General features: G+C 38.9%; 1 protein-coding gene across 2 annotated transcripts in view; it reads right to left on the bottom strand.

The window, feature by feature from the left end:
- LOC122793200 (FSD1-like protein) overlaps positions 1–21,538 on the bottom strand; it is a 913,201-nt gene that overhangs the window by 660,108 nt on the left and 231,555 nt on the right. For both annotated transcript variants that reach the window (XM_044061031.1, XM_044061032.1), the window contains exon 2: positions 2,681–2,776. In XM_044061031.1, coding sequence (XP_043916966.1) covers positions 2,681–2,776 — 96 coding nt within the window. The remainder of the gene's footprint in view (positions 1–2,680; positions 2,777–21,538) is intronic.

Here is a 21,538-nt window from a genome sequence, read left to right as displayed (position 1 = left end):
TTCTGAACATGATTAATCAATTCAGAATCAAGATCTTATCAAGAGGTTATTACTTCAAATATGGTGAACATCACTGATGGATCTCAGTTATTACAATACAAGACCGGGCAGAATTACAAGCAACCGCTGAGGCTAGTCACTAATGCACAATTTTTTATAGACTTGGTACAAAAACACTGGGGTATTTTATTAACAGATGAAAGTTTAAGCAATTTGTTACCATCAAGATGTTTATTTTCATACAGGAAAGGTAAAACATTGGGTGGCTGGTTTAATCATTACAAGAACTTGACAACGTCCAGCTCTAATACACATCAAACTACCATTGAGGGTCACACCTTATTAGGCTGTTACCCTTGTGGTAACTGTAGTTTTTGTAGGTACGTATACAAAAGCAAAAGTTTCACTTCCAAAAACACTTCAGCTATTTTTGATATTAATATTTTTGGTAGGCCTCGGTAGTGCAGCGGTTAGCATTGTCGCCTCACAGCAAGAGATTCTCCGGTTCGATTCTCGGTTGTAGCGCCTTCTGTGTGGACTCGGTATGTCCTCCCCGCAGTCGAGTGACGTTTAAAGACATGCAGGTAGGTGCGTGCGTGAATGGGTGCACCTTCTTTGAAGGGTGGGCATCGGGCTGGCACCTCGGCACTGTAAAAATCCACTGCCAATCATTAGCGGACCGGAGTTCTGCTGTGGCAACCCCTAACCGGGAAAAGCCGAAAGACATTAGTTTTTAGTTGTAATACTGACTGGGTGATTTATCTAGCCACCTGTAATTACTCAGCATTTTATATTGGACAAACCTCTTGCCCCTTTAAAATAAGAATTTCTGAACATCTTAGTGACATAAGGTATAGACATGGTTCAAATGCTTCGTATAAACAATCAAGTTTAAATGGTTCAGCTATGTTTAATTTTGTAACTACTGATAAAATAACTCTGAATAGAAGGGATAAAAGTTGGTTGGCATACTTTATCAAATAAAAAAGAGAAAATCTAGATTATTAAGCTGTGGGTAGGGGGGTGTTCCCACCTGGGCTTAATGAGCAACTGTAGATACCAATCATTGACTTTTCATTGCTTTTTAAGCCTTTTTTGTGTTTTTATATAACAATGATAAAGGCTTGATCGCTGAAACTGGTCTGTTTCTGGTTGGTTTAATTAAACTTGCATTTATTTGGGCTCATTGACTCAGAGTGCTGGCTATTTCTTGATTTGTGCTACTATAATGACCCTACTCAAAGAAAGAAATATAGGGAGAGATGCTGCCCATTTGAACAGTGTCCCATCTCCTATGACTTAACTTAGACTTAAGGAAGTCTCCACTGTTAATGTCGCCATCCTTCTCTCAGTGAAGGAAGCATATCACAGCAGGACCTGGAAAATGAAATGAAGAAAGCCTAAGTGTATTAAATATTTATCATGAATTCAGGAACTGCAAGACTAAGAAATTAAAAGTCTACAGGACGTTTAAAGCAAAAGTCTGCTTCTGGACAGACAACTTCAGAACAGGGAATGCTTATGCTTCTTTTCATCTAGCTAAGGTAGCAAGTTCTGAACAATTTCAAAGCTAAAGCTTTGGTCTATGAAGTAAATATTTGGAAAGTGTCACACGCCTAGTCAAACTGGCTGCTACAGCATCTGCTGGAGTGGAAGGAACAAAGCCAGCTCTTGAATTTGTCAGTACTTGTTAAGGTTATGGGATAAAAAAAAAAACTTGCATATTTCACAAAGGGTAAATATCTGATGGTCTCTCGAAGCACTTGAACTGTGATCATATAGATGCTCGGAACCATTGGTTTAATTTAGAGTAAAACATTTCTTGAATTTCTTCCAAACAAATAGTGCTCCTTGATTTTCAAGATCCTCTAGAAACTGTGTACTTTATGTTTAGAAATAAAGACATGAAGTTCCAATTAAGTAGTGGAAATGATAAAAACAAGACAACCAAGCAATATTGCTGAAATAAAACAAATGCCTACATCTTGGCAGACCTGAAAGCAAAAAATGTAATATGTAACAATAACATTCCTTCTGAAGTCTTCCAAGACAAATTAAAAAAAATAATAGGTAGGAATCAGAGAGGGTTAATGCCAACTTTTCCCCCTATAAGGAGAGTTTCTGTACATTGGATCTCTTTGGCTATAATGGGCAATATGGTGGCTCAGTAGTTAAAATCTTAGATGCACAGTTCCAGGGTCAAACATTCAATCCTAACTTGCAATCACTGTCTTTTTGACGTCTGTTATGTTTTCCTTGTATCCGCAGGAGTTTTCTCTCGGTACTCCAGTTTCTGCCCACCTCCCAAAACATGTTCACTCACTGGCTACTCTAAAGTGTCAATATATATTGCATTTACAATAATTCTTGTAATGTGGGTCATGGCTCAAAATGGTCTTATGGCCAATTTACATACCCTGTTAACACATGAATAAAAATAATAAAATAAAATAAAAAATGTATTTCTGTAGAAGATACACACAAAACACTAAATGCCTAGATGTCTTGCTGCTTAACATGTAGTCTTTCATATTCTGTAATAAAATGCTATTTAACTGCATCCTCATAGATGACTGCTGCATTACACATTATCCAAATTCTGTTGATCAGCTCTAGCTCAGTCCAATATTTAAAAATCCAGTTACTTATATCAACAAATACCTGAAAAAAGGCAACATACCTGCACGCCCTTTAATGCATGATTTAAGGTGTCAATGAAATTCTGCATCTCATCATTCTTGTTTGCCAGATTTCCAATAATCCTCTGTAGTGCCTCCTAGCAAACATTAAAGGAAACTTAAAGTTAGTATAAATAAACGTGTATTAACATTCTTAATAAACGTGTATTAACATTCTTTGAATTCATGAATGGCTGTTTTTTCTATCTCAGATTGTAAGAGGGTTAGCTTTCAATATTGCAGAAAGATGCACTAAAACTAATTAATGCATCTCAGTAACATTGTACTTGACAAATTTCAACATTTGGAATATTAATGCACTTTTGCATTTATACAATTTTCACCCATATATCAAATTCAAAATCAGGATTCTAACAGCTTTATTATAGAGTCCATCTAGAATATGTGCTGAATATAAACTGGCACAGACAAACTAAATCAAATGCCTGGAAATACGTGGCAAGAAAAGAGGGAAATGCTCTCATGGAATGACTAACCATAATATTAAAATAACTGCTGGTCACCCCTGAACACTAAAAAGATTCAATATCAAGTTACAAGCACTCTTTATGTAAAAAGAAAACATTACACGTCTTTTGTACAGCTGTTTTAAACACTCTGTGACCTGAAAAACTCACTCGAGCACAAGGAATCTAACACAGTCAGAGTTGGCACACAAACAATTCTGAGGAAATGCTCAAAAGGCTCATTAGATTTATAACGATCATTTGTCAATTATCAAAGGTTTATTTTCACTAGCGAAGGAGTTCAACAAAAATGGTACTAAAGAAGAAAAGAAATACCACAAAAGAAAATAAACAAAATGACATCTTTACAGAAGTTGGACAAAGTAAATGTAGAAAGAAAAATTCTACTGTTAAAACAAGGCAAATGAGAACACAGTACAACAGATCTATGCATCATATCAGTAAAATGCAGCTTTGCCAAGCACTTGGCCTTAAAGTAAAAATTTACTATGCTTTTCCTGGTTTCAATTTTCACTGGGAAATACAAGTCCCACTGGTATGATGATTAGCTTTGTGTACAGTGTTGCCTAAAATTACCACAGTGGCAGACCGATCAAGAAAATGTAGAAATGTATACAGCACAGAGCTATGTCTTTCAGTGTTTGCAAGAATTTCCAAAAGACTTTACAAATGAAAGGGTACAAAATGAACAAGCCATAAACACTTCCAAACAATAAAGTTAAAAAAGTAACTAGCAAAAGAAATTCTGCACACCTACAGTCAGCAAAGCAATAGCAGTCCACTGTACTCTTACACAAGCATTGTATGTGAGCAATGATAAAGCTACATCCCTTCAGCAAACAAGTATGATGTATTTACTAGTCAGGAGTCAAAGCAACATTACTGAGGGAAAATGGGACAGCCTCTGGGTTCCCTTTTCAGTAGTAAGGTCTGGGTCCATCCCAAGAGCGCCACTAGCAAAACTCTTTATGTAGAGACACCAATGAGCCCAAAGACATGGCTACGTGAACATATCTAGAATCCAATGGTTCTTTGTGATGGCTTTCCAAGTCAGGGAAGATCTGTGTAACTGTTACCCATCTGCACCCCCATGGGCTGTTCCAGACCACAGTCAGAATTAATGCAGTGCAAATTGCAGGATGACTTCTTGAGCGAGTTAGCTAAGATCATAGCAATATTGTGTGGCCCTTTAGCTATTTCTTCAGCTTCTAACACCTTATCAAGCAAGTAAAATGAATTTTGGAAATATGACATGAACAGCTAAAAGTGCTATGTTCTAATGTGGCAGAACACATGTGTAATGTGGTTGGGCTGTTCCAGCACACTAAGATTTCCCAAAGTGGAAACCGAGCCACACCTCTCTTAGCTCCTCCCATCTTGTTCCAAGGCAGACAACTGGCACTAGTGAGTATGTGCAAAAAAGATGAAGTCATCACCTGCAGAGATTAGGGTCTGGTTCTTCAACAGCTATAAAATGCAAGAAGGGCAAGTCATAGCTTACTCTCAGACTGTCATTGTGGCAATGCTCACAACTTAGTCTGTTGTTCTGAAATTGACCCTACCACTGCTACTTACACAAGGAGCTTTTGACTATTGCCATATTTTATGCTGCAAGATTGGCCATAATTTTCCTCTTCCATAGCAATAAGTGTTAAGCAGTACTGCAGCTAGGGTGGGACAAAAGGCTCAGCTGCTAAGGCAGCAAGCTCACAGAGGCATGACTGACACCAAAGAGCTACTGCCTGTGCACGACTGCATAGCAGTCGTTTAAGCAGCTGTGGCTAATATCACTGCTACTTATGTGTTTATGTACTTGAAGTGTAAGCATGTCTCAGTAACTGTAGCAAGGGACTAAGATAAGCTCATTATTATAGTTTTAGGAGGTACCCCCCCCTTTTTTTGTTCTCATTTTCTGATGGTGGCATTACTCTGGCAATTGTCCATGGTGCCAATTAAACCAGCTATGGCTCTGATGCCGGGTTTAAATCTTACCCATGCCAGTTTCTCACATTATCTACTCCCCAACACAATGCAGCCAATACCAGTGAGGATCGTCGTCAACTTCCTTCTTCCCATTTTTATATGGGGTTAGGTTATCATGGGGGTTAGGTTTTTATATGGGGTTAAGTTATCATATCACCATTAGTCAATGTGATCAAAACACCTGAAAGAGAGACTATGTAGTGCACATAAATGCAGGAACTTCAGTGATATCAAGTACCAACAGCCATACTGTACGAGCATTAAAAAAAAAAAAAAAAAAGAAAAAAAAAGGCAGACCTGGGAATCAAGAATGCTTATGTATCCAGAGCATGACATATGCTGTGCACTGAAACAGGTATGGGTATGTCTCCCAGCAAAGAATCTTCCAATATTTTGTCAAATTTTGATTGGTGGAGAAGATGACCCCAGGTAAGGAGCTGTCAAAGACATCTTTCAGTATTAAATCAGGAGGTCCAGCAAGGAAGAGTATATCAAGGAAGCTTCTTCCTTGTTAAATCTGTAGGTCCATCAGGGAATAGAATAAGAGGACAAGCTTTAAGAAAGAATTAGGTAACAATATGAGGAAGGCAGTGAAAAAAAGGTTAAGCAGAAGATACAAAAAAGCAAAGAGAAGATTCATGAGACTAAGAAAAGAAGACATGAAGGCAAGTTAAAACGAGAAGGTGTACAAGAACAGAAATATGGTGGCGAAGTTGAAAGAAAATGCTATATAGGCAATAACAAGGGAAATGTGAAGGCCAATATAGGATGGAAAATGGTGGCATGGGTAAGCAAAGTGATAAAACTGTCCTCCACCCCCCACCCCCCCACCCCCACCCCCCCTTCAGCATATACAAGTAGGAAGAAAAAAGGCAGGAGAACAGAAGACAGGAAAGCAGGATAAGGTACTGAATAAAAAATCTTTCCCTCAGCCCTGCAAGAAAACAAGGGAGGAATTACAGACTGGGAAAGAAAGAAGGATAAAAGAATGGGAGGAGTGTCAAATGAGAAACAGAAGGATAAAAGAATGGGAGGAGTGTCAAATGAGAAACAGAAGGATAAAAGAATGGGAAGAGTGTCAAATGAGAAACAAAATGAATGACCCTTTAAAGACAGAATGAGATCTTGCCAAACTGAGGGAGGATGGTCTAGATAAACTACCACTGAAATTACTGGTATGCAAGGTACCGTAAACCTCTGAAACATGTGATCAACAAATTAGATTGCAATGGAGAGATACCAATGACAGTGCAGCAGTGATGCTCAAGAAGAATGTTGCAGTACCAACCCAGGAAATGAACAACCAGTAAGCCTTCACTCTGTAGAAGGTGGTGGTAGAAAACACTAAGGGAAGACTTGGAGTATTTGGAGTATATCTGACTGCAAGCTAGGAAGCTGTGTTTTTGTAGCCAAGAAGCAACGCCAGTCCAGTCGGACTTGGTTGCCTGACAGTGCTGCAAATATTAAGAGAAGTATCCCAAGATATGACTTGTATCTTAATAATATGTAGTGCAAGGATGTAGCTAGCAAGTTAGGCTGGTGCCAGGCAAGCAAGTGTGATGGTCCCAAAATGAAAAAATGCCAGCACCCTGGAAAGTCAAACAATTGAATTTATTTTAACTTCAAAAAGCTAACAACTAGACCGGTTTCAGCTCAAGGCTTTCCTCAGTAGTACATTGAAATGATTGGATAAAGCTCTTATATAGCTGCAAGTAAATCAATTCATGACCTCATTTCCTGTAATTAATAAAACAAAAGAATGTTATAGTGATGAATCACAAAGTAATGCAGTCTGAAACTAACATGCATCTATACATTGATTATATATCTAAATATCAAATATGTATAGCATATATATATAACATGAAAAATCAATCTAAGCAAAATAATGTGGAAAAACACAAGAAGAAAACAATGGATGAATAAATGTTTATACAATAAGAAATAAAATTACTTACTGCAAAATCATAATTTATCATTTAAGCCTGGGGAAAAAAGTCCCCCTAGTTTAATAATCCACCTTCTCTCTTTTGTGTTAAGAATATCGTGCCATCCTGATTTGAAAGAACGATCCCCCAAAATTCTATCAATGATTGTAAAAGTGAATCTTGCAGTAGAATGTTTCATTGTGTGTTTGTAGAGTGCATTGGTAATTCTGTGGTTTCTAATGTCCCCCAAATGTTCCGAAATTCTGATGCGGAATTGCCTCGATGTCTGGCCGATATAAAAGGCCTGACATGTGCAGGTAGCTAAATAGACTATCCAGTCTGAGCTGCAATTGCCAAAGAAGTTGATGTCATATACCTGACCTGTATTTTTACTGGTGAAACTTGTTGTTTTAAAAATGTAGTTACAAAAACTACAATGGCCACAAGGAAAAGTGCCAATAAGTTTATCTCCAGTGAGTGTCCTTTGTGTAAAGTTATCATGCTTGGTGTGGTGTTTGTTGTTTTTTTGTAATGAGAAAAATGAGAACACAAGGATTTGCCCTTTCTGTAGGAGAAGTAGCAGCGTTCTCCTAAATAATTTTCCAAAAGGGGGTGCGAGTTGAGTATGTTCCAGTGGTTATTGACAATATTGATCAGGTTTCTACTGTTTCGGCCATAAGTAGTAACCAATCTACATACGTCAGAACCATTAGCTTTCTTACTTTTTTTGTATTCTAATAGAGAATGTCTAGGTATAGTATCACAAGATTGGACCGCTGAGTCGATAGTTTGTGATGAGTATCCCCTGGACAAAAATCTGTTGGTTAAATCATTTTGATGTTTGGTGAGGTCTTCCTGCGAAGAACATATTCTTCTGATTCTCAAAAATTGGGATTTTGGAATATTTTTAGTAATGTGTTTCGGATGGAAGCTATCCGCATGTAAAAGAGTATTGTACTGAGGAAATTTTCTATAAACAGATGTTTGAAGTGTGTTGTCAATTTGTCTTTTCAAATGGACATCTAAAAAATGAATTTCGTTGAGATGATGTTCTTCAGTAAATTCAATACCCCAGATGTTTCCGTTTAAATATTCCAAGAATTCCTGGAGGTATTCATTACCCCCTTTCCAAACCAGCCAACAGTCGTCCAGGTATCTCCTCCATATATCTATTTCAGGTAAATATATATTATGCATTGGATCGTATATGATGGTTTCCTCTATGTATCCCATGAAGAGGTCTGCGTAAATGGGCGCAAAAGAGGCTCCCATGGCTGTGCCTTGTAATTGCCAGTAGCAATCCTGTTGAAAGTAGAATACATTTTTGGTCAAAATGTGTTCCGCCATACATATTAGAAGTGTATTCATTCCTGGTGGATATAAGTTGAGTTTGTTAAGCCAGAATTCCAATGCCATTAGACCTGCCCAGTGGGGAATACTGGTGTATAGAGAGGATACATCCAAAGTGCACATAAGCCAGTCCATGTCCAACTGTGTATCTGTAACTATCTGCAAGAATTCTGTAGTATCCTGTATTCTTGCACGGATAGATCTCAGTAATGGTTTCAACTTTTCAGTCAGAAAGGCGAAGAGGTTCAGTGAGTGAACCGATGCCTGATACAATAGGTCTACCAGGTGGTTGTTCTATGGATTTATGAATTTTTGGTAAAAGATATAAATATTGTTTCCCAGGATCTTTAACTGTCAGATGTTTTTTAGTTTTCTCTGAGATTATACCATTCTCAACTGCCTCTTCCAGAAATAGATTAATTTCAGTTTGAAAACCAGGTGTTGGATCAATATCCATCTTCATGTAATGGTGGTGATTAGATAGTTGTCTATAACCTTCACCAAGATAATAATCATTGTCCATTACCACAACCGCACCCCCTTTGTCTGCTGGAATAATAACAATATCAGTATTGTTTTTGAGTTGTGTAAGGGCCAACTGTTCTTGTTTTGAAAGGTTATTACGCATAATGTCTGTGGAGCTGTAGTGAAAATGTAAATCTTTGATAACAGCCTATTGAAAAACAGAGACGTGTTTGTCCATGGGAGGTGTAAAGGAGGACTTGTGAAATTTAAAATCAGTTGATCTTTGAGTGTCATTATTTGAATCCTGTTGTTGGAAAAATATTCTAAGGTTAATCTTTCTGCAAAATTCTAAAATGTCAGATACAAAATGCTCAAGGCACCAAGAATGTGCCTTTTAATCGGAAAAAAAGACCAAGGTCTATCCTTAAAAAGTCAGGTACAGGTTATATTACATCTGGGGAGGAATCCTCTACTACAGATACAGATATATCCATTATTGGGGACTCTCCAAATGCCAAAAGGGGCAGAACATCGCAACACCCTTTAGGGGTAAGAAACATAGAGCACGAAGGAAACACAGGGGTCACAAGCTTAGAAGAACTTTTCATGTCAGTGATAAAGTAAATGAACATTATACCAATGTACTTAACATCTCACAATATGTTTTAACTGACGAACAACATGCATTATTGAATAAAGGACTCGGTTTTATTCCAGGTTTCTTTATTGATGAAAGCACTTTTGTATCTGACATTTTAGAATTTTGCAGAAAGATTAACCTTAGAATATTTTTCCAACAACAGGATTCAAATAATGACACTCAAAGATCAACTGATTTTAAATTTCACAAGTCCTCCTTTACACCTCCCATGGACAAACACGTCTCTGTTTTTCAACAGGCTGTTATCAAAGATTTACATTTTCACTACAGCTCCACAGACATTATGTAATAACCTTTCAAAACAAGAACAGTTGGCCCTTACACAACTCAAAAACAATACTGATATTGTTATTATTCCAGCAGACAAAGGGGGTGCGGTTGTGGTAATGGACAATGATTATTATCTTGGTGAAGGTTATAGACAACTATCTAATCACCACCATTACATGAAGATGGATATTGATCCAACACCTGGTTTTCAAACTGAAATTAATCTATTTCTGGAAGAGGCAGTTGAGAATGGTATAATCTCAGAGAAAACTAAAAAACATCTGACAGTTAAAGATCCTGGGAAACAATATTTATATCTTTTACCAAAAATTCATAAATCCATAGAACAACCACCTGGTAGACCTATTGTATCAGGCATCGGTTCACTCACTGAACCTCTTTCGGCCTTTCTGACTGAAAAGTTGAAACCATTACTGAGATCTATCCGTGCAAGAATACAGGATACTACAGAATTCTTGCAGATAGTTACAGATACACAGTTGGACACGGACTGGCTTATGTGCACTTTGGATGTATCCTCTCTATACACCAGTATTCCCCACTGGGCAGGTCTAATGGCATTGGAATTCTGGCTTAACAAACTCAACTTATATCCACCAGGAATGAATACACTTCTAATATGTATGGCGGAACACATTTTGACCAAAAATGTATTCTACTTTCAACAGGATTGCTACTGGCAATTACAAGGCACAGCCATGGGAGCCTCTTTTGCGCCCATTTACGCAGACCTCTTCATGGGATACATAGAGGAAACCATCATATACGATCCAATGCATAATATATATTTACCTGAAATAGATATATGGAGGAGATACCTGGACGACTGTTGGCTGGTTTGGAAAGGGGGTAATGAATACCTCCAGGAATTCTTGGAATATTTAAACGGAAACATCTGGGGTATTGAATTTACTGAAGAACATCATCTCAACGAAATTCATTTTTTAGATGTCCATTTGAAAAGACAAATTGACAACACACTTCAAACATCTGTTTATAGAAAATTTCCTCAGTACAATACTCTTTTACATGCGGATAGCTTCCATCCGAAACACATTACTAAAAATATTCCAAAATCCCAATTTTTGAGAATCAGAAGAATATGTTCTTCGCAGGAAGACCTCACCAAACATCAAAATGATTTAACCAACAGATTTTTGTCCAGGGGATACTCATCACAAACTATCGACTCAGCGGTCCAATCTTGTGATACTATACCTAGACATTCTCTATTAGAATACAAAAAAAGTAAGAAAGCTAATTGTTCTGACGTATGTAGATTGGTTACTACTTATGGCCGAAACAGTAGAAACCTGATCAATATTGTCAATAACCACTGGAACATACTCAACTCGCACCCCCTTTTGGAAAATTATTTAGGAGAACGCTGCTACTTCTCCTACAGAAAGGGCAAATCCTTGTGTTCTCATTTTTCTCATTACAAAAAAACAACAAACACCACACCAAGCATGATAACTTTACACAAAGGACACTCACTGGAGATAAACTTATTGGCACTTTTCCTTGTGGCCATTGTAGTTTTTGTAACTACATTTTTAAAACAACAAGTTTCACCAGTAAAAATACAGGTCAGGTATATGACATCAACTTCTTTGGCAATTGCAGCTCAGACTGGATAGTCTATTTAGCTACCTGCACATGTCAGGCCTTTTATATCGGCCAGACATCGAGGCAATTCCGCATCAGAATTTCAGAACATTTGGGGGACATTAGAAACCACAGAATTACCAATGCACTCTACAAACACACAATGAAACATTCTACTGCAAGATTCACTTTTACAATCATTGATAGAATTTTGGGGGATCGTTCTTTCAAATCAGGATGGCACGATATTCTTAACACAAAAGAGAGAAGGTGGATTATTAAACTAGGGGACTTTTTCCCCAGGCTTAAATGATAAATTATGATTTTGCAGTAAGTAATTTTATTTCTTATTGTATAAACATTTATTCATCCATTGTTTTCTTCTTGTGTTTTTCCACATTATTTTGCTTAGATTGATTTTTCATGTTATATATATATGCTATACATATTTGATATTTAGATATATAATCAATGTATAGATGCATGTTAGTTTCAGACTGCATTACTTTGTGATTCATCACTATAACATTCTTTTGTTTTATTAATTACAGGAAATGAGGTCATGAATTGATTTACTTGAAGCTATATAAGAGCTTTATCCAATCATTTCAATGTACTACTGAGGAAAGCCTTGAGCTGAAACCGGTCTAGTTGTTAGCTTTTTGAAGTTAAAATAAATTCAATTGTTTGACTTTCCAGGGTGCTGGCATTTTTTCATTTTGGGACTATCTTAATAATATGGCATGCAACTCAGATCCCTCCATGCCTTCAGAGTTAGAGTTCAAGATGAGAATACAGAGATGTTGGTCAGTGAAAAAAATATTTGACAGGTTGTTGAAAAGACGGACAAAACAAGATAACAGCAAACAGGGTGTTACCTGGAAAAAGAAGTGTGTCTAGTATTCACAGGGATCAGTGCTGGGACTAATACCACTTTGTTTGCCTCAAAAAGAAAGGACAGTGACAACAAGATCACTTTCTTTCCAGGTAACATTAAAGAGGCGGCAACTGGTGAAAATGAAAACAACCTAGGCAAGGATCTGCTGACTAAACAGGTAGTCACAAAGATTTAATGCAAGCAAATGCAAAGCACAAAGCCTAAGACACAACAACCTGGAAAATTAATTACAGAATACGGCAGACAGCAGAGCAAAAAGTTTAATACTAGCATGATGCTTGGGTGCACAATGAAAGGAAAGGATTCCTGCAACAGGAAAGTTATTCTGCTCTACAGAGCAATAATCAGGCTTCATCTAAAGTATGGTGTGCAGTTCCTAAAACTGTACGTGTTCAGAGAAGGTCCACCCTTTGGATGAGACATTAAACTGAGGTCCCACCTATATGAACTAGTGGTAACTCATGTGGATGTAAAAGGCCCTAAAGCACTTACCAAAAATTGCAGGGGTTCTTTAGTTAAACAAGAAAGTAACACCATACAGAACTTAAAACACATCCCCTTAATACAAATATTTTCAACACTCGCTCTCTCTTTTTTATATTTATAAAAACATAAAATATCAAACAAAACTTCATAATACGTCATATTCCTTATCCTCCCCACACTTTCATCCATATCTACTTTGCTGTCTTAAACTTCATCGTATCTAACCAGCCAAATATGCCAAAAACATGTAAGCAATTTTTTACGCATTACATCACACCTATCTTTACAAATTCCTTTATAAAAACCGTAACAAACCATTTGCATATTAATGTTTTCAATAATCCATTTACCTTCTATTCTTGTCAAGATTTTTTTCATTCCTTCACACAATAAAAAAACATGTTCAAGTGTTTCTTCCATATTATGCACACAATATAAACTTACAGATAATTCATAGGATTATAGGAAGTTATTAGGCTACTGGCACTGAGGCCCTTAAAAGCCTAGCCAAGAGTTTAGCCCATGTTTAGACAAGTCAGCACCCAAAGCCCCTGTCCAGCAGGTACACTGGTGGAATCCCATTAGGTGTATTTTCTGTTTCCCATCCAGTTATCCAGGTTGTGTTTGAAAAGGGATAATGAGGTACTCTGCTTGACGTGGAGAGGGAGTCTATTCCACAGATGGGGGAGTCTCTGTGACCCAAATCTGTCCTGCCAACAAGTCCTACCGTCACAGACCAGGCTGAGGTCGCGCATGGAGGTTACTCGAGTGGAGCTTAATTTGCAGATATGCAGCAATCCCATCAAGGCGGGTCTGAAATTGCTTTGTATGCCAGATAAAGATCACCTCTGAGGTGTCTGTAGGAAACTGAGTAGAGGGACAGGGCTTTTAGCCTAACTGTGTAGGGTAGATGTTTGAGGCCCTGGATTCTTCTGGTGAGGAACCTCTGCGGTCTCTCCAGATGTTGCATGCGTTTTGTGAGGTACCAGACAAAGGGGCACTGTACTCAATAATTGGCCTTATAAGGGAAGAATACAGGGATGTTATGACCTCCTTGTCCCTGGATGGGATGCCCTTACTTATGAGATGCGCCATATAGAAAGCTTTCCATACAATGGAAGCAACACGGTGGTCAAAATTCAGGTTGCTATCAGCCTGGCTGCCCACATCCCCTCATGAGTGATTGCATGCTTAGGACATCGTTATTAATGTGATAATATGTGGGGACATCACTCTCCACAAAGAGGATGGTGATGCATTTTTTGTCATTCAGCTTGAAGCCAGGCTTCTCACACCAGTCATTTGTTTGGGTGAGACCCTTCTGGAGGATGTCCACATCACTTGGGGAATTGATGACTGTGTCCAGCTTGCAGTCATCTGGAAACTTGGGCAGCGATAGCCCACTGGTTTTGGACTGCACCTCAGAGAAGTACATCCAGAATAATAGAGGCCCTAAGACCGATCCCTGGAGTACGCCGCTCATTGAGGGTCTACTATTTGAGGTGGCTTCCCCTATTTTCATTAGGTGGGTTCTATCAGTGAGCCAGTTTGCTATCCATCTGATAACATATGGATCGATACTTAGTTGAGAGAGTTTGTCTACTATGCCCGAGTGGGGAATAGTGTCGAAGGCCTTGGGTAGGTCAAGGTAGGTGGGTGTGCACCATCTTCCCCTCGTCCATATCTTTTATGACTGTCTCAAAGAAGTCAACTAGATTTAACAGACATGACATCCCCTTGACAAAGTCAAACTGTGTGGGGTCGAGTGTTTAGAGGTTGCCAATGTCTCTGTTAATGAAGTCCATGATAATCCGTTCTATGGCCTTGCAGATCAGACTAGTTAGGCTGATGGGTCTATAATTTCCCAGATCGGTGTATGCTCCACCTGTGTGCAAAGGGATGAGAGTGGCTGTCCTCCACTCAGCTGGGACAAAGCCAGTACTTAGGCTTTGGTTGAATAGGGTGCCATAGGGTGCCTAATGGTGCTGAAAGTTCATGCCTGAGTTCATGTAGGATGCAACCTGGGATGTTATCGGGTCTCATGGAGGCTGTACTTTTTGCCATTGAGAGGGCAGAGATTAAGGGGAGGGGGGCAGGTTCTGGGGATGTCCTGATTTACTGATGGGGGGACAGAGGGGTGAAGTTTTCACTGAATCTGTCAGCCAGTAGGTTGGCAATATCTACAGCACTTGTATATGTGGTGTTCTTGACCTTCAGTTCTGAACAGATCTGGGCGCTTCCTTTGAGACTGCGGACGTATGTGAAGAAGGCCTTATGACTGTCTCTAGTAGATGCGGCCAATTTGGACTTGAAGTTGGCTTTAGAGGATTTCACTAGTGCTTTTATTTGTTTGTTCAGGTTAAGGAGAGATTGCTTCCAACTGGCCATCTGCTCCTCCTTGGTCCTGGACAGCAATTTTTTCCTTTTGTTATATAATTTATTTACTGCAGATGTCCACCAGACAGGTTTACCCTTCCTGGCGGAGGACGATTTTGCTTGTCAGGTATTCCTGATTCCATGCATCTATGTAAGTGCTCGTATAGGAGTCTATATTAGTACAGCGAAGTACGAAAAGGGCGAATACCAGTTGGGTAACACCAACTGTGAGAATATCGCAAACATTGCAAGAGTGAATGGAGATCGCCGTAGGGAATTCTTCCCTTTACTTCAATGTAATGCGATCTCGGAGTTGGTATATTTAAGTAGCAGGGTGGCTTGCCCCCCTGCATAAAACACTTAGTGACAGTTTCCGTATTTTAGTTTTTTTTTTATTTTTCGGATTCCAAATTTGCGATGTTCGCATAGCTGGTGTCCCCCAACTGGTATTCGCTCTTTTTGTACTTCGCTGTATTAATATAGACTCCTCGTATAGTACTTTGGTGTAGATTTGGGCATTGGTGGCAGTTCCAACAAAGGGGGAGGGGGCTGTGAAGCTGTTTATACCATCCCTCAGGAGGTTGTAATCAGCTTTGGAGAAGTTTTTTTGTTTGACCCTAGCTGGGGGGGGGGGGGGGGGGGCAAGGGAGATGCTGACTTCGAAAATGACTGCTTTATGGTTGGATATTACCAGGGAGGATGATACTGTATGGGTGGTGTAGTGGTTACTCATGTTGGTTAATACCAAGTCCAAGATATTATCACCTCTTGTGGGGGTATCAACTAGCAGCTCCAAGGCATTTGCATTGATAAGAATCAAAGAATCTCTGGGCATTTGGTTGTACTTCACAGCTGACTTTTACTGGAATTGTATTAATTATAAGGTTTCACAAAAAAAAAAAATTACATTATTTTTACCCAGTATTTTTTCTACTTAGAATAGCTTCTCCAGTTTCACTTTTTATTCACTGTCAGTTGTCAATTCTGTATCATTTATCCATAATGTTTTCATACCTACTTTTTCTACATTTTGTCACATCTATTACGTGACTTTTCCATTCCTTCATATACTCGACAGCTTCGCCTTCCATTTTTTCATCTCTCTTACACTTCTTGGAATGTATCAATTTGAAAATATGCTCATATTTTACACTTAATATTGCAGTCAACATCTTTTTTCTATTTTTTCAAGACATTTAGTACACAAAATAAATAGAGAGACTAAAGAATTACTGCAATTATTAAACACAACCCCCTCCCCTTTCTTTTATACTGTATACCAAACATCTTTTTACAGAATTTAAGCTAGAACACTGGACTGCATGAAAAACTTCTGATAGATCCTTTTGAGGCCTTTAGGCTTTGTATTAGATCATTCCATTGCTATAGTATAAACTATTTCCAAATGTAAAGAACATTTCAATGTCATGCCTAGTAAAATCTACACCATATTTTTTTCTTTATTTCTCCAAATCCTTTATTTTTCCTCTACTTAAATCTAATCAAAGTAATCAGAAAACACAAATCCTTCATGACACTTACCTTGTTTTCAACTACTCTAACACTATTTATTACCTGTATAGCTCATCACTATATGCAATTTCACTAAATCTCTGTAAATCAAATTTCACTCACAATTATTCCTTTCTGGTTTATCATTAACAACATGTACTAAAGTATTATACTAATCGGGCATCCCTGATGTACCCCACTTTTAACTTCAATCTCTCTTCTTAGCCAACCATTTACTAATATAATTATTAATTAATTTTTTGAAAGTTAATCGTTATACCCTACCCTTTTAAATATTCCATAACAGAGTACAACATATAATATCATGTGCCTTTTAATGTCACAGTTTGCTTGTTTATTAATCTTTATTGAATTATCACCTATAACATAGGCAATCATATATTTATATAATGAAAACAAACCATTTTTACATATTTTCAGTTGTAAACATTATAAATCACATATAATCATCTTTACAGCCATTGTCAATCAAACATTACATAACTCGTTCAATGACTGCCTACCCTTAAACCTCACTGCTCCAAAACATTATTCTGCACATACTGTTCTAACAATTCCCATTTTTTTCTATGTAATTTTCTCCTACCCTTTTCTAAAGATTCCACTTCCACTTATTTTACACCTCTGTTACTATAGTCACTACTTCTAGTGCAGATGGTTTAGACTCAGATTTCCATTTTCTAGTAATTACTTTTTGGCAGCTATGAGAATTCAATTTAGTAAGGCCTTACTGAGTATAGGCAAGTCAGATCTTGTATCCCAGCTCACAATAAATAAATAATTTATTTTGTTATACCAATTTGCTTATCTAGTATTTCTGACAAAATAATCTGTAGAGAAGTTTTAAAGCCTGCCAACTCATTATACTCCCAAAAAATATTTTCCAAACTACTTCTTTCTTCCTTAGCATGCCTCCAATATTTGCAATCTACCTGAGAAAAAAAAATTCTTTGGAGTCTGCTTGGGGTATAAAAATATCTATGCAAATACTTCCAAGCAAAAATCCTAAATCTTCTAGACTTTGTTAAATATTTGAGAGCCATGCATATATCCTCCCATTGTTTCATTGTGAATTGCTTATCCAATCTTTCTTCCAAATCCTTTCTAACCTTCTCTGATTAATTCCTATACTTATCATGCAGCATTTTATACGCTCTACTAATTATCCCTTTTTAACAACAGCTTCTGTTCTAGATTCCATGAAAAACTCAGTCAGTGCTGGTCTTTAATTAAGGATTCCCCTTATCCCTTTCTCTTTGCCTATACTCTGATATCAATCATTGATAGGGAAGGCAGTCTGTAGCTTGCAGTCCAAATGTATTATTACCCTCTTCCATCCTATTACCGCTCCCTCTCTGCTTATTTGCTCACAATACCTTGGTTCCTTTGCCACCGCTCCCTCTCTGCTTATTTGCTCCCAATACCTTGGTTCCTTTGCCAGTTTTCTCCAGTAAATTTCTGCAACCTCCTGTGTATTCTTTGCACCCCTAATTGCAATCACCCCTATCAGCAGAATCTCTTTTGTCCATTCCCATGTTGGCTTAGTTCTTAGAATACTATTTACTACTTTATGAATATAATACTCTGCATGGCTAATATTCTCCTTAGGAATCTGAATCCAAAAGCCCACACTCTCTTTATTTCGAGCCCCCCCCCCCAGTTTCATCACCATCCCTTGCCCCTCTGAATTATAACTTTCTGCCTGTGTCATGTATAGGACCCATAAATGTATAATCTTCCATCATTGTCCATTTTTATTTTTCCTCAACTCTTGGGCTCAGATCTGATCCTGGGATCCTACTTGGCCACTTCCTCCGGCTGGTAGAACACTGAATCTCTTGAGTTCCTCCCTTTACCCACAATGCCCTTGTCACCTTACGTACCTCGGATCCTGTCTGTGCAGACCTACAAAGTAATAAAGAATCATGACACAACAGGATCTGGGACTCAAACAAGGGAGCAGTGGTTCCTTCTACATCTTTTATTTATTTACTTATTTGTCTTGTGTTAACCGGGTTGGTCCACTGGGCTGGGGGCCCATTTTCAGTGGAGACCCAAGGAGAAAAGCTCTGATATAATGAACAAAGTTACAAAAATGTATAGCAATAATACAATCATTAAAATCAAATAAAAAAATGCAATACATATATCTACAGAGTTATACAATGCTTACATATGTGATACAGCAATTGTAATGCTGAAGGAAGAAGAAGAAGAATAGTCAGGTGGGGTGGTGACAGGTATAAGATGGAGAATTAGCCAGGTAACTCTTTAGTTCTCTTTTAAAAATGTTGGGAGAGTGGATATAGCGTAGATGATTAGGGAGCTTGTTCCAAGTTTGAGACACAGAGCATTTGTAAAGTAATTTGCCTATGGTTTTATTGGGTCTGTAGGTGTTCAGCAGGTTTTGGTCAGTACTGCGGAGGGGTCGAGAGGATTTATAAGGGGATAAGAGGTTAGATAGGGTGGGGCAATTTGCAGGTTTATACAGTATGGAATGTGTAGTTTGAAGCTGAGATAGTAGTAGAAGTTGAGGGAATTCAAGTATGGTTGCCACCCGTCCCGTTGTCAGCGGGACACTCACGGTTTGAGTGCTCTCATCCCGCTTCCCGCGCTCACCAAGCGTGGGACTTTAAAAGTCCCGTTTTTTCCCCTTTGCGCTTGCAGCGCTTCGCATTTTAAAATTGCCGTGGAAAAGCCGAAAATACTTCCGTTTTTTCCACGGCAATGCGGCTACGTCACCACCCGGACCTGCAGTTAGAGGGATTCTCTGCTAGGTCCGGGTGGTAATGCAGCACAGTAATTGGCTGCAGCCATCGTAGGGGGCGGGAACTTCTTCTGAAGAGCCCCATAAAGGTCGCAGCTGTAGAGCCCTAAGCTCTATAGCAGCTGCGAGTCCCGACAAAAGATCTGATTTTTTTTTTCACCATTGAAGCCAGCCTAGCCAGCCAGCCAAGCCAGCAAGGGAGCCAGCCCAGCCAGCCAGCCAGCCAAGCCAGCCAGCCAGCCAGCCAAGCCAGCAAGGGAGCCAGCCCAGCCAGCCAGCCAGCCAGCCAGCCAAGCCAGCAAGGGAGCCAGCCCAGCCAGCCAAGCCAGCAAGGGAGCCAGCCCAGCCAGCCAGCCAGCCAAGCCAGCAAGGGAGCCAGCCCAGCCAGCCAGCCAAGCCAGCAAGGGAGCCAGCCCAGCCAGCCAGCCAGCCAAGCCAGCAAGGGAGCCAGGCCAGCCAGCCAGCCAAGCCAGCAAGGGAGCCAGCCCAGCCAGCCAAGCCAGCAAGGGAGCCAGCCCAGCCAGCCAGCCAAGCCAGCAAGGGAGCCAGCCTAGCCAGCCAAGCCAGCAAGGGAGCCAGCCTAGCCAGCCAAGCCAGCAAGGGAGCCAGCCTAGCCAGCAAGGGAGCCAGCCTAGCCAGCCCAGCCCAGCCAGCAAGGTAGCCAGCCCAGCCCAGCCAGCAAGGGAGCCAGCCCAGCCCAGCCAGCAAGGGAGCCAGCCCAGCCCAGCCAGCAAGGTAGCCAGCCCAGCCCAGCCAGCAAGGGAGCCAGCCCAGCCAGCAAGGGAGCCAGCCAGCCCAGCAATAACTGTGAGTGGTAAGTAGATAATTGCATTTTGTGGCTTTAGTTATTTAAAATGGGAATAGTGTGTTTTATTTAAGTTTTTAATGTTTAGTGGTAGATGGGGATGTAGTATTTAAATCTGTGCAGTGGTTATTTTGAGACTTTTGTACTAGTTTAAAATGGGAATATATTGTGGTTTAATTTTTTTAATGTTTAAAGGCAGATGGTGGGTGCAGTACGCAATATTTAAATCTGTAGTAGTTAGTTTGATATTTTTGAGTAGTAGTTTTTAAAGATATAAAACCTGAATGTATATGTAATTGTTATTATGCTTGGGGTATGATTTGGAAGCATTACTTTTAAAAGGCTGAACTGTGTATAGAAGTTGTTTGTTTCTGTTGGGGGCAGTGAAATATAAACTTAGTGTGATGCATTTCTATTGTCGTAGCTTTTCTGGGTATTGTCTGTATGCATATAGGAACTGTTTGAGCATAGTTTGTACTTTTTTGTATGGAAATATGCACTATAATGCTGTTTTCAGGAAGTTACGATATACTGTTTAGGTAATTTTTCCTGTTCCTGCAAGTCCATGTCTATGTGGTACAAGTCTACCTTCGAGGGAATGTTAACAGTTAATGTAATTCATTTATTATTCTAGTAGGTACACGTTGCCAATTTGCCAAAGCTGTTTCAAGATTGTTTTCATTTATACTTGTAAATGTGTGCATTTAATTTATTATGCATTTTTAATAAGGTTAAAATGTACTGTTTTGCTTGTAATGTGAATATGGGTGTGTTACTTTTACTCGGGCCTGTTTATTGCATTGCTGTGCTGGATTAATTGCTATGTTTTGAAGTAAAAGGAGCCCATGGAGTCTGCTGTACATTGTAGTTTTAAAGTTAAAATGTTTGGACTTTTTCCCATTTATTTTTTTTTTTGTGGATGGATGCTCTGAAGTTAATGCAATGTATTTGAGATTGTGCTAAACCATGTTACAGGGTAGTTTGCATCTAAGTAGCAAAGTTTTTATTTTGTGTTTTAGTGATGTCTTCAACATACTTATTTACTGTTTTCATTATAATCAGATTATGAGCAGTGCTGCTGTTGGGCATGTTTATTAATAGATCATTGCGCTGTGTAAATTAGTGCCATACATTTCTTAACTGCTGTGGTCAAAAGCTAAATTAGGTCTATGGTATCCACTGTGCATTCTCATTCATTTTACTGTTTTTTGGTTCAGTGAA

This window comes from Protopterus annectens, chromosome 2.part0, assembly GCF_019279795.1.
Source record: "Protopterus annectens isolate FY-2018-M chromosome 2.part0, PAN1.0, whole genome shotgun sequence".
Lineage (NCBI taxonomy): Eukaryota > Metazoa > Chordata > Ceratodontiformes > Protopteridae > Protopterus > Protopterus annectens.
Note: the sequence above shows the minus strand (reverse complement) of the source record. Positions and strands in the feature narration are given on the sequence as shown.